Source organism: Dermacentor silvarum, chromosome 1, assembly GCF_013339745.2.
Source record: "Dermacentor silvarum isolate Dsil-2018 chromosome 1, BIME_Dsil_1.4, whole genome shotgun sequence".
Taxonomy (NCBI): Eukaryota; Metazoa; Arthropoda; class Arachnida; order Ixodida; family Ixodidae; genus Dermacentor; species Dermacentor silvarum.
The window spans coordinates 193024807-193037980 of NC_051154.1; the positions used below are offsets into that span (position 1 = coordinate 193024807).

The window sequence follows — 13174 nt, forward strand, 5'->3', positions numbered from 1 at the left end:
AAGAACCAGTCAAAAGTCTCAGAGGCATTGCTCAGAGTGTGTGCAGTTGCCGAATCCACCACTACCGGTGCCACTACCGTCGATTAAAAAAAAAAATCCGCTTTTCACTGCACTTCAGGTTTGCTGCTAGTAATAACAAAATTTTTGACTACATAAGGTGAACAAAGTATGTTTTACTTTCTGCGACCATATTTGAATCTTTGAATTGATGATGATACCAGTGGCTCGCGATCTCAGCGCCGTTTGTTACTGAACTTTAGAATAGCGTCGTCGTCCATGTTGTGGACGTCTGGCTTTTTATGAGTGCCGGTGTGCGTCGTTAGCATGCTATATGATAACCGATCTCACTGAGGATTTGTTATTAAAAATGGACACCGAGCTCCTAGCCTTAACAGGAGGTTTAATGGAAATCAAGCAGGAGATCGACCGAAGTTTCCTCGCGGACAACATGTTTTCTCAAGAGGACTACAACTATAGTAAGTCACACCCACTACATTTTTCTTCCCGAGGTATGTCTGACTTCATTGCAATGTGTTTACGGTGGCCGAAATAAGTCATCTCATCGCCCTAGCCTTTATTTCAACTCCACCGAACGATGAGCCGTTCTAACCGGCATCTCGTTCATCACGCCGCCGCTGTTACCCACCACGTTGCTAAGATACGCGCACCTTGCTGGCGTAGTGGGGTTTTATTTTTGTATTTCCCCTCTTTTTGAGAAAAGCAACACGGGGCTACTTGTGTGGATTTGAGTGATAAACTGTGACCCGTAGACTGGCTTGCTGGCCGGCATCCTCGTGTTTCGCTCTCGTTTTACGCTTTCGCTGGCTGCGGCGGCTGCTCTCGGCAGAAGTGAAACAGAAAATCGTTCCGCTGGTTGATCGTCCTGCCAGCGCGCAGCTATTTCTGTTTCCTTCTCTTATCGTCGCGCTTTGATTTCTGAAGGCCGTTCAACGTGTGCGTTCGTGCCTGTGTGCGTGGTCGGCAGTGTGCCGATTTGCATCGAACATGCAGCTGTCGCTAGTTTTATAGCTCGGAAGAAAAATATAAACAGAAGGCGGCGTTTCCGCCAAAAATAAAGTAAACAGAAGGTACGTTTCCGGCTGCAGTCGGATAGCTGTTTTATCCTTTTCTGCTCACTTTATGTTAGCTGCAAAGAGGTGGCGGCAGTGATACTGCGTAGCTTTCTCCCGAAGGCCACAGCCATCGCCACAGCTATATAATTGAATCTTTGTTACCTGTGATCGCAACAGCTGCGTGCTCGCGCCTTTCGCGGGCCAATTCTTCCGACATCGCGGTACACGTTGCAGACTTTTGTTATTGACATAGTCGTGCCCTGTGTACGATGTTGCAATTTTTTTATTTTTTTTAATTGGCAAAAGGGGGTCCGCTGGTGTCGCGTTGTTTTGGCAGCTTGTATCAAAGGATCGGGCACGTTGCGCTGTTGTTGAGTGAGAATGGAAACTGTCTTGTGTGGATGGTTGCTATTTCACGTTCCTTTCTCCGTATACTTTTCGCATTCAAGAGTGGGGGCAGCTGCAGGCACGAACAGGATGATTAATATATTCCCTCAGAGCAGGTTTTGTTGGTCGCACCTGTACTCTGCGTGGGCGTTACAATTGCAGACGGTTATTATGTTCGGACGAGTTCCGAACGTGTGATGAAACGAGTCAAGTTAACGTGAATGCGCAAACTCTTCGCACTCGCCGTCAACGGCTTGTACAAAAAAAAAAAAAAAAGTACCTACAATATATTAGATGTTTAAAACCCAGTTACAAAGGAAGCTTTACCTCAGGAGCTCCGATCTAAATATATGGGAATGGAGAAATTGTTTTGTTCGGCACCGACTGGACCAGATTGAATGAATGATGTTTCTTAAATTTTTAAAGAAGTTAAAAATCTACCAACTGTAGAGAGTAAATCTGGCGCACCAACATTACAACTGTAGTTCAGAAAACCAAAAAAAGTGACTACACAATTCTGCGAGCAGCTGCACCTATTGTCATAATTGATGTATTGTACGCCGCTCTCAAATATACCATAATTTGTGATTAGGACCTTTGCGAAACCCTCGTAAACATTGTAACAGTTTCATGTAAGCTGTAAACTCTTATATCGCATTCGTCTGCTTCAAATACGCAAACAGATGTAGTTTGTAGAATTACGATCTCTCTTTTTGGTACAGAGTTATGGAACTATAAACTTCTTGCTTCAATTTTTTTTTAGCTTCCCCCAAATCAAAGTTCTGCTTTCTACAGTCGTTAAAATTCAGATTTCTCTCTTAAACGAACAAATTTCCATTAAATTGTTTGAGCGATTGTCTAACAGAATTTTTGCATTTCAAGTGTATTTGAATAGCGAAACTTTTGTTAGCTTACTCTGAACTCTTCAGTTCAAACAAACATGAGTAAAGCTTACCTTGAATTTCAGAGAAAACTTAGTGATAGGGAAAAGCAATAAACAGTTCCATTCTGCATGCCCATGGAATTCAGACACCTATTCATAGGCATAGAGATCCATGGAGGCTTTAAAGAATGCTGACATTATATAAAATCATAATAAGGGAGATGTTAAATAATTTAAGAATTAGTCGAACCCGGATATAACGAATTATCGTGTATAGCAAACAGCTGTAATATCCCCTTGAAAATTTTTGTATCAAATTTTTATTTTATATATCGAATTATGGATATATCGAGTTCGATATATCTGGGTTCGACTGTATGGTCCACCAGCTTGCTTTTGGTATTAGAAAAAAAATATTCACCAGGATAATTTCTAATATAATCAGGGCAATTCTGGACTTCAGTGAACCCAGAGAGCAGGTTGCCCCAATGATCAGTCAGGTAATTCAAAAGTATGTGGAGTGTAACCAACTTCTAAGCAGGGTGTTTCAGCTAACTTGTGCCAAGCTTTTAAAAACTATATGTGTGCTACATAAATGCAGCCAATAAAGTATTCTTGAGTGTCCTCTTGGGCAACTCAAAGTATTTTTATTAGGAGCTAAGTCATTAATTAAAAGGTAACTTCAAAAGTATTGATTTAAATGCAACATCACCAATGTAGTTGTAGAGTGCATTCAGATATACCAATTCAATTATTTCCATACAGATAGCTGTCATGGTTTTATTTCTTCTTGGCTCCAAAGAAAACGTGGACAGGGCTTCAAGAATTTGTGTGCGTTACTTAATGCTATATCCCATAGCTCCATTTGCTCTATCGCTTCAGCAGACGCATTATCTTAGCAAAACTAATGGCCAAGGTCGTCGTCTATGAACTGTCTTGCTTGTTTGTGTCCTTTTCGTACATCTCATCTGCATGCAGCATTGATCATTTGTTCGAAACATGTTTGAGGGCACTTATGTTGCTGCTTGCAAGTGCCTAATCACATAGTGCATTTTCAGATCTTGTGCACTTTCTTTGGAGCCCAGTACGCAAATCGAGTCTGCATTTTTTCGTATTCCAACTTTTATGTGGGCGCTTTCTCAATATTTTATGGTAGTCATTCCTGGAACCTGTTCCACCCAAATGTTCCTCTGCAGAAGGCTTTGTTGCTGCACTGAGATGCTGGTTACTGATGGAGCATGTAGAGCACTAATTTTTTTGCACAACTTGCAATCATCTAATTAACATTGCCTTGTCTTTACACTGCTTGCAGACTTATCTCAAATGATCTGTTATAGGGCTTGGTTCTGTGGCAGATCTTGATCATTAAAGTTATGTGTGGTGCTGCAGTATTATACACAGTAACCTTTATAAATGACATTAACGGACATTTTTATTTTTACATTGCTGTTTGTCAAATCCCTCTCAATATGCTAATGAAGTGGGGCTTACAGGAAGATGGAGACTTCAAGTTATCAGCAGTGGCCAAGTAAGGGCAGCCTCACCCTGGAAGCATCGTTTCGGCAAGATTTGTCTTCATCAAGGCAACAATTGCTTTTCTTGACAGAGTGGGGAAGGAAAATAATTAGGTGTTAGAGTAGATTGAGGGAAATTGAAAAGCTGGGATTGGTTAGATAGACCACACCTTTCCATCAGCAATAATTGTTATCCATTCATTATCTTTTTTTTTTACTCATTCATTATCTTCACTTACTGTGTACACTAATCCTTACTTTAAGAACCTTCTACTTACTAGCTTTCCCTCATCTGCATCCCCTATGGTTGGACTGTGTTGTGTGTCCAGCCACTAAAGTCTCTTTTTGAAAGGAATGGGTCATTCCCAGCCAAAAGACTTCTCTTGCTATAATTATGTCTACAGCATTTATTACTGTGGCAAAATAGTATAGGCACATTCTTTTGATGGCAAAATCCAGTCTGACATCCTTATCTGAATATTAAAACTGCTTATTCCCTTCTGAAAATTCTGTAAAACTCACTAGATTGAGGTGCCTTATAAATTTCTGTGTGCACATGTCTGGTCTGGTGCTGACTCACTTGATCGGTCTTTACTGACTTGTAGTTTATGCTCGTTATCAAGAGGGCATTGTAAATTCCTATGCACCAGCTTGGCCTGCTCTTGAATGTTCCTGTTCTGTTAACTTTGGAGCGCGGTGGACACCCACGTGAGTGACCCAATTGCAGCTGCATGGAGCTTGGACAGGCGTTTCACGCTGCTGTAGCTAGTTTTGCCACTCAGTGGCGTAAACAGTGATTGTATTTCACGCTGACGTGTCGTAAAGAAAACGGAGAAAGAGGGACGGAAACAGCGCAAGCGACTCAAGAACGACGGTGCGAACGACAAGCGCAAATGTGTTGGCGGACGCCATGTCATCTGCTGCCAGGAGCTTGCACGATGCACGCACCATGCACTCCCAGCACTTTCTAAGTAGCGAGTGCAAGAGAACCGTGAACTGGCTCTTTAGGGTAACCTTTACCAGAGTGCTTCTATGTTAAAAAAAAAAAAAAAAAAATGGAAGGACCTCTGCCTTTACTGACGTTCCATACTAACTTTACTTTTTTTTTTTTTTTTTGCCCTTCGTCATCGGCTCGGACATACGTCACAGATAAAACTGGTTTATCTAGGCACCTTAGATCGGACATGACTCGCACGCCGCCGCACTGCTGTTATCGCTGCGATCTGCCTCTCGGCGCGTCGTGTCATAAAAACAATGGAACATGAAATCGAACGTTACAATATACGAGTCCCCGCATTGCCTGCGCAAAGTAAAATCGAAGAGCGCGGTGCTGACGGCGTGCGCTGTACTGTGAAATTAAGAGCGAAAGTGCGGCACTCCCGAACTAGAGCAAAAAGGGCAGCCAAATCGGAGATTCCTTCACTCTTCCCGTCCTTATCACTCTGCAGTCTTATCAGCCGAACAAAGGAAGCGCTGGAGCTGCCTGGGTTGAACCCTTCTGGCTGCTGAATGGCCATCTGCGAGCTATGGATGCTGGCGATAGCACGGGGAATTCGATCTCGCCATGCAAATGTCTTCTTGGCATTGGCAGCCGGGGTCACAGGAAAACTTACCCAGTCCTTGTACTGGGCGACAATATTGCGAGAGCTACTTCGTGGACAGTGTCGGCAACAGAGATCTAGGCCATTCTGATGAATGCTTCGCTTCCGACAGGCCTCTTGACACTGCAGTACGGTGGCGAGGAGCCGCAGTGCGCAATTCGTTCCTCTTCGTAGAATAACCACTGACACGCTTAATTGCACCCGAGTCACCTCCAGTTCGTAGCTTAGCCAGCAAAAGGTCTGCTTAGAAAGCCGACAGTGACGGTGAAATTAATTTTCTCTCATCTCTTCGAACGCGTGTCGCACCTCCAGCCGTCGTCGACGAAAGAGCAACGCTAAGGAGACGACAAGGTGGCTAGGGCAAGTGAAAGCCTCCGAAGCAACCAACGCGCGCGGCCAGGGTCGCAAGCCAACAGCCAAGCCACAACCAAACCCAAACTACCTCTTCGCCGGTTCCGCTCTTAGCCGACGACGGGATCGCTTTGAAAATGATTGACATATACGTGACGTGTTCATAATTTGCGGTGTCGCCCCGCTGTCTCTGACGGCCGTCAGGTGACGCAAGCAAAGTTCTGACCAATCACGTGAGACCGTTCGCTTTACGAACCGTTATAAGATTCCGCCCCAGATTGCAAATTCGACAATGTCCAGGGCCGGTATTTTGTAGCGATGCCTTTAATGCCATAATGCCTTTTCGCGCTTATCGCGCTTTGTCAGTGGTCAGAACGACGGTCCGCTCGCGTTATCAACGTTGATATCGTGAGCGGACCGTCGCTCTGACCACTGACAAAGCGTGATAAGCGCGAAAAGGCATTATTACTTTGAAGGCATCGCTACAAAATAGCGGCCCAGGGCCGGTATTTTGTAGCGACGCGTTATGCTTTATTCTATACTAGTCTTATCATTCACCGCTCACGGCCGGCTGATCCCGTTGATGACGTGAGCGGACCGTCGCTCTGACCACTGACCAAGCGCGAAAAGGCATTAGAGTGTTTTAGCTGAGCGCTTGCTGTCCGCTCCGCTCAGACCGCCACATGCCCGCAAATGCCACACAACCGCTTAGCGGGAACGCTATTGCGCTTGCGCACAACGCTCATACCGGCAGCGGAACGAAGGCCGCATCCCTCGCTCCTCTACAAAGCCGACTGAGCGGCGCGTGACAGCGTGTCTACTTGGCCTCTTCGTCGTTTTGCAGCCGAATTGATAACGCGTCGCTCGCGTCTCGACAAGACGCGCTTATTAAATGCGCAATCTACGCAGTTCCCTGCAGTATCTCAGCGTAAAATCTGAGTGGAGCGGAGCGTAAGCGGCGCTCTGCTAAAACTATTAGCATCGGAAAGGCATCGCTACAAAATACCGGCCCTGAATAGCACCCCAGCACTTGCGATATCCTCTATTGCGAAGATGTGACAGTTTCAACTCATTTTCCCACTCTGTGCACTGTTCGCGACTGCATTCTACCACTGTGTTCGTAACTAAAGCCAATTTCTCCGCTGATACAAAAAAAGCAAACACGGGCCATATAGGATATTATACTAACTGGAAATGTGACAAATATTGCTTAATAAAAACGACATTTTACGGCTTCCCCACGGGAACCTCGTTGACGTTGAGGCGTAGACGTCTATACGTCGGCGAGCAGCTTCTCGATGTCTGTCTGTAAAGTAGGAAGCTTGCCTGTTTGATCCTAATAGCTGAGACGGATGCAGGTGTTTGCGTCATCATAGAGAACAGAATCTTTCCCGCGCAGCCCTTAGCATTAGGCAAGGCTGTAGCGTTGTTTTTGTCTGTTGGTAGGAACCACCTGATGGTCTCGTTATTTGGAGACAAAGGTTAGAGCTAGCTTCATCGCGACGGGATGGTTCCGCCAGGGTGACAGCATTTTCAACGGCGCGCATGATGTTCTTGTGCGATGCAGGACTGGTATTGAAGTACAGTCCAAGGTTTTAAAGGGACTGACAGCCGATTTTTGAGGACACAGTTTTTTATGGCGCAACGGAAAGCTCACCCTTGGTAGTGTTAACATCCTCAGCGGTTACTTTAAAAAGCGCGTGGATATTCTGTAAGCAGAATGTTTTTATCCGAGCAGCCTCTAAAAAAAGTAAGAGTCCCTCCGTCAGCAACATTGAGAAGTGAGAGCGATGCCGATAGCCCGCCTCGCAAATTGTGGAAGCCGCCCATCGTTCTACTTTTACAGGAGTGCAACTGTGGTTAACCACCTGCGTTTTCGCCTTTTCAACCACTTTTGAAAATAAAAAGCTGGTACAATAAGTTGGCGTTGTCGTACAGACCTTTCTTATACTTGTATCGCGTTTTCCTCCCAAGTACACGCATACGCCATGGCTGGCTGGCCCCTCCGTCGCTATTCTGTCGATAGACGAGCCAAGTCATCGAAGGCAAAGGCAGCGCCTCTTTTATTGCGATAGCAATTATATGGACACTCAAAAGCAGATTTCTGCCGTCGCCGTCGTCGTCGCCGTGAGGTTCCGTATGACGTCAATGGAGATGAAATCGTCGCCGCGCGCCGAACGCTGTATGTGCGAGTGAAAGGGCGCGAGGGACGCGCGCTTTCACGGGGAGTGAACGCACGACGGAGAACAAACGCGCGTTCTGCGCTGTGCTCCCTTAAGGGCTGCAGAAGTAGGCGTCTCTTTCCTCCTCTACAATCACCATATATGTAGAGCAAACGTGCCTTCTTCCGACGCGCGAAAGGCCGTGGGGGAGGGGGGGGAGGGAAGGGAGGCGACGTTTAGCTGCGGCAGCCAGTTAATTTTCAGTTAAAAATCCAGTTAATTTTGTGCTGCAATGCATAAAGCGACGTTTTGTTAAGAAACTAACTGGAACGCCAATGCATTTCTCCGCAAAGTTCGGGAATTAATATCTCGAAACTGGTGTCATCCCTAGAATTCGTTCCAAGTGGATCCGCCTTGCGAACTCCACGGCTACAATTTTTATATTGCAATATGGGCCATCAGGTAATTAGTTAAAAACTTAATTAGTGAATTTCTGTTAATTCTATTATGCATTTCAATTTCTTGTGCAAGTAATGTCCGCCTCTTCGAGTAGACCAGCTCATGAACTAGAATTGTGTTATCTGCCACAGGCAACCTTTAAGAATTTTTGAAAGTGTTCGCTGAAACACCCTGTATATGGTTAATTCCTGTATTGATGGAATAGACACACATACATATAACTTGGTTGATGTTATCGTCTTTTATTTTCTCTTTGTCATTATGGTAACCATTTCTTTGTGGTCACTGTGACGTACTGCAACTGGTCACCGATGCTTTCGCGCCCACTTCTGTTCGCGAAGGCGATCCTCACGGGCACGCTGTTGTTGGTCATCGGTCACAGAGCGGCTATCCGACGTGACGGATCCTTCGGACGACACGCGTTCGGCTATAGCGGCTTCCCGTCACCTTCACGCCTATTCACGCCGGCGCTCTTTCCATGCACGTTCTTCTTCTTCAGTACGGACTACGCGCATCCTGGCATAGCAAGACTGAAGTACAGCTGCTGATAACCTCGCTAGAGCGATGTCGACGTCACCAGAAAACGAGGCACAGACATTGGTGGGTTCACAATGACGTTTTATTATTCCGCCATCCACTCCAGAGCCACGGAGCACCGCCGGCGCGCAGAAGTGCACAACGAGTGCACGCACGGTGCGCATTTTTGGCCAGAACCTAGCCATATACGGCTTCGCTGTAAAAAAGCCAATCTGGGATTTTAAGTGACGAAACCACCATGTAATTATTAGGCACGTCGTAGTGGAGGACTGCGCATTAATTTTGACCACCTGGGTTTCTTTAACGTGCGTCTAAATCTAACTATACACGAGCGTTTTGCATTTCGCCCACATTGAAATGCGGTCGGTGCCTAATCAGCGACTCCGAACTTGGCAGCGCAACGTCATAGCCACTGAGCTAACGTTGGTTACATAAAAGGTACGTTAAGTATAGCGTTTGTTGTCCTCCTAATGCTGGTATTTCTAAATCTAACACCAGCAAAAAATACAGATATTAATAGGAGAGCGCCGTGCTAAGCGAGCACGCAGTCAGAACGCGAGCGAACGGCTGACAATGAACGTAGCAGACGACAAAGGAGAGTCCCCCGTCTGACGTCACCGGAGCGCCGTTCGCAGCGCCACCATTGGTCGTGAAAGAAGCCCGCGAATACACGCAGCTTGAGGCACTTTGCGTGTATTCGCGGGCTTCTTTCATGCTCGGAAAAACCTTTATGTAGCACGTATTGAGCAACAGAAAGCTGTATCGGGAGTTTTTCATGTTGCTCTACAACTTTCTCATTGACACTTTGATAATTAGGACAGTACTTCTCGAGTTAGATAATTAATTACAATTAGCTAATTAAATCTCAGTAACTAAAAAAATACTGGCGGCTACTCCACTGTACTGGAAACAGTACGCACTAGCTTTTCTTCGCGTAACGCCGTTCTTCTTTTTTTAAAACCTGCTGCATGATAGCTGGGACACCCTGTAGATATGAGCCATATCATAGTCCCTATTAAGGGACTATGGCCATATTAACCATATAAAGACAACAGACGATGAAGCCAAAGAAAGCATCGGGTAATTCTAGTAAACATAAGTACCCAAGTTAGTAGAAGGATGATAGCCGTCGCCGTTGCACCATTAGTAGCGCAACGCACGCGTAATGCGGAGGTTGTGGGTTCGGCCCCCAGTGGCGGCAAGTTATCTGTACGTCCGCTTTAGTTTCCCTTTTCTTTATTTCCACCATTAAAATTTTTTATTTTCCCGATTCGTTCCTTGGAATCATTGTCTGTTGGCTTTATATGGTCATGATTTTAAAAATGAGCCCCCGATATCCCTTCTCTCTCGTTCATATATAAATTATATATGTATAGTCATTTCATAAGAAGCCAACAAACAAGGACGCCAAGGACAGCACAGGGGAATATACATGTACTTATTAATTAAAGAAATGATGAATTAATGGAAATGAAAGTAGGTGAAAATGACACATTACGTATTCGCATTACGTGTGCGATGCTCTTTCCAATTGAGCTACTGCGGCGCCGTTTTCCCATCCGCTTTCTGAGGTATTCATGTTTATCTGCTGGAACCACGGTGTAAGATATATTGGGGACGAGCTCCACCACTGGAAAAGCTGGCGCCACCGTCGGCGTGACGTCGTATCACGTGGACACGGCGGCCGGGTCCTCTGCGTCGGAAGCGCCGAAGCGAGCTGAAAACGATAGTCCCACCTGCGCTACGGTTCTGATTAAGTGGGGATGTCTTCCCGCTTCGGGTGTCTGCTTGACAACACTTGAAAGCACTATAACGGGTAGTGACTGCCTTATTGCTCGGTACCGCTGTGCCGGACGCGTACGCAACGGAGCCCTGTGTCAGCCTTCACACGTACCCGCAGGCCAAGAAGTTGCGTGTAGCTTGGATTGCGAAACTTAGAACCGGCAAGCACTTCCGTGAGGAATATTTATGCTACGGCGTTGGGGTGCTATGTTCGGTGAGTAGCAGAAAGCGCGCACTGAGAAGCTCGCCCGCGCGCGGTGCCCGGTTAATATCATGAAGATTTGGTCTATGAACTTGTTGATGCTAGATACTGGCACGTTCACCAGAATGGAAAGGGAACGGTAAGAAGCACATTCAAAAAAGGCATGACGTATGATCTGTTTGTGTTAGCATCAAACAATGAATTATTATTATTATTATTTTATTTGTAAACATATGGACAGGAAAGGGAAAGCGAGGAGCAAGGCTGGCAACTGCCACCAGAAGGGGCACAACGCCTGCTTACTCTTCGGAAAAGAGGAGACAAATAGAGAAATGAAAGATAGGAAGGAGGGGAGGAAAGAAAGAGCGAGATGACAAATCTCAAAGAATAAAGTACAACATACAGTAGGGCCCATCCCTGCAGGTCATGCTACTAAAGAATGTAAAATAAAAGAAATAGCTGCTGGGTTACAAACGTGCCCCTAAGTTCGTTGCTTCTAGAAAAGTAAGGAGAGCATGATGAGCTTGATCACGTCGAGACGCACAACCACTGGGGTATAAACATTCGTCTAGAGTCGTACACCGCAGGCCAAGGAGATGATAGTCCCTCACTAGCGATATGCGTTGCGCACTGAAAGCGGGACACTCCATTATCAGGTGCTGAAGTGTCTCGCAGCCACCGCAAGACGTACACGATGGACTGGTCACACGTCCTTGTCGGTATAAACGTTCGAGACTGTACTAGATTAACAAAAAGAAGCAGCGGGAAATTCCTCGCTGAAAAGACCGATAAACATGCAGTGCGACGCAACTTGAGAAATGACAATTGAAACGTCCAAGAAGTTAGAAGAAAAAAAAATGATTGAATCGCCGCTCGCGAGTCGCCGTATAGCGTCGAAATCCCTAGTTATAACGAAATTATTTTTGAACAGCTCTGGTAGCGTTACGCAAACATGGTTGCTTGTGTACTGTCAATTGTTCATATGCTGCGGCACGGTGCGAAAACGCGCTCGCGCAGACGCGCAGTCGGTTGCTGCGAACCCGTGAGAACACTGCATTGAGGCTTCATTCTGTTATGCTCCATATGGTCGTACAGACAGCACACTATAAGAACATATTTCACATAGTCTGCTCTCAGTGATTGCCTACCTTCTAGGGACTCCATCACCGCGAGCGCGCAATGGGCGTTCATTGTACGTATTCAGTAATGAGATAGCGCCTAGCTGTAAACTATTCTGCGCTTTCGGTTTGCCCAAGATTATTATTTTGACAGTAAGAAACTTCCCTCGTTTGGAGAGTACTTACAGAAATGGCCAGGAGGGCTCCTGCGTGGTGTTTTTAAATGCGAAGCACTTTAGGGGCTCGGGCTGTCGGCGGCGTCCGTCGCGTGTGATCTGTCTTGATCACACTCACAAAGTGCTCAGAACAGGGTCAAAACAAGTGCAGAATTGATCAAAACCGGTTCAAAATAAACTAACATGATTCAGTATAATTTAAAAGACAGGAATAGTCAAGCATTAAGCGCATTAATTAGCAGAAACTCGTTAAAATCGGTTCCGAAACGCCAGACTGGTACCAGCGCAGCGCAAGAGAGGGCGCCACCACCCTATACTGGCTATAACGGAACATGAAAAATATGTGACGGCTAAAGGTAGCAGAAATGCAGCTGTGATGAAAAATAGGGCACTGTGGAATTACAATAGGTACGAAGTGGTGAGAGGGATTTGGAAAGGGGTGATGGTCCCTAGTTTGACTTTCGGCAATGCGGTCCTGTGCATGAGATCAGAGGTTCGAGCAAGGTTGGAAGTTAAGCAGCGAGGGGTAGGTAGACTGGCTCTGGGAGCACACGGAAATACACCAAATCAGGGGGTACAGGGTGACATGGGATGGACGTCATTCGAGGGCAGGGAAGCCAGCAGCAAGATAGAATTTGAGGAGCGATTGAGAGAGATGGCAGAAAAGCGGTGGGCAAGGAGAGTTTTCAGTTATTTGTACATGAGGAATGTTGATACAAAATGGAGGAAGCTGACCAGGAAACTGTCAATCAAATATTTGGACTGCAGGAGGGGTGCAAACCAGGAAACAGCGCTTAAGAAAAAGGTTAAGGAAACAGAGAGGGGTCTGTGGAAAACAGGGATGCAGACGAAATCAGCACTGGGAACATACCGAACTTTCAAGCAAGAAATTGCCAAAGAAAATATCTACGATAATTCTAGGGGAAGCT

The 13174-nt window shown here is 45.9% G+C and overlaps 1 protein-coding gene across 1 annotated transcript in view; it reads left to right on the top strand.

Moving 5' to 3' along the window:
* Nucleotides 1-253: 253 nt before the first annotated feature.
* The window catches only part of LOC119436577 (cyclic AMP-dependent transcription factor ATF-6 alpha-like), a 126862-nt gene continuing 113941 nt past the window's right edge, over nt 254-13174 (top strand). The window contains exon 1 of the mRNA XM_037703462.2: nt 254-476. Within this exon, the coding sequence (XP_037559390.1) occupies nt 332-476 (145 nt within the window). The 5' untranslated portion in view covers nt 254-331. The remainder of the gene's footprint in view (nt 477-13174) is intronic.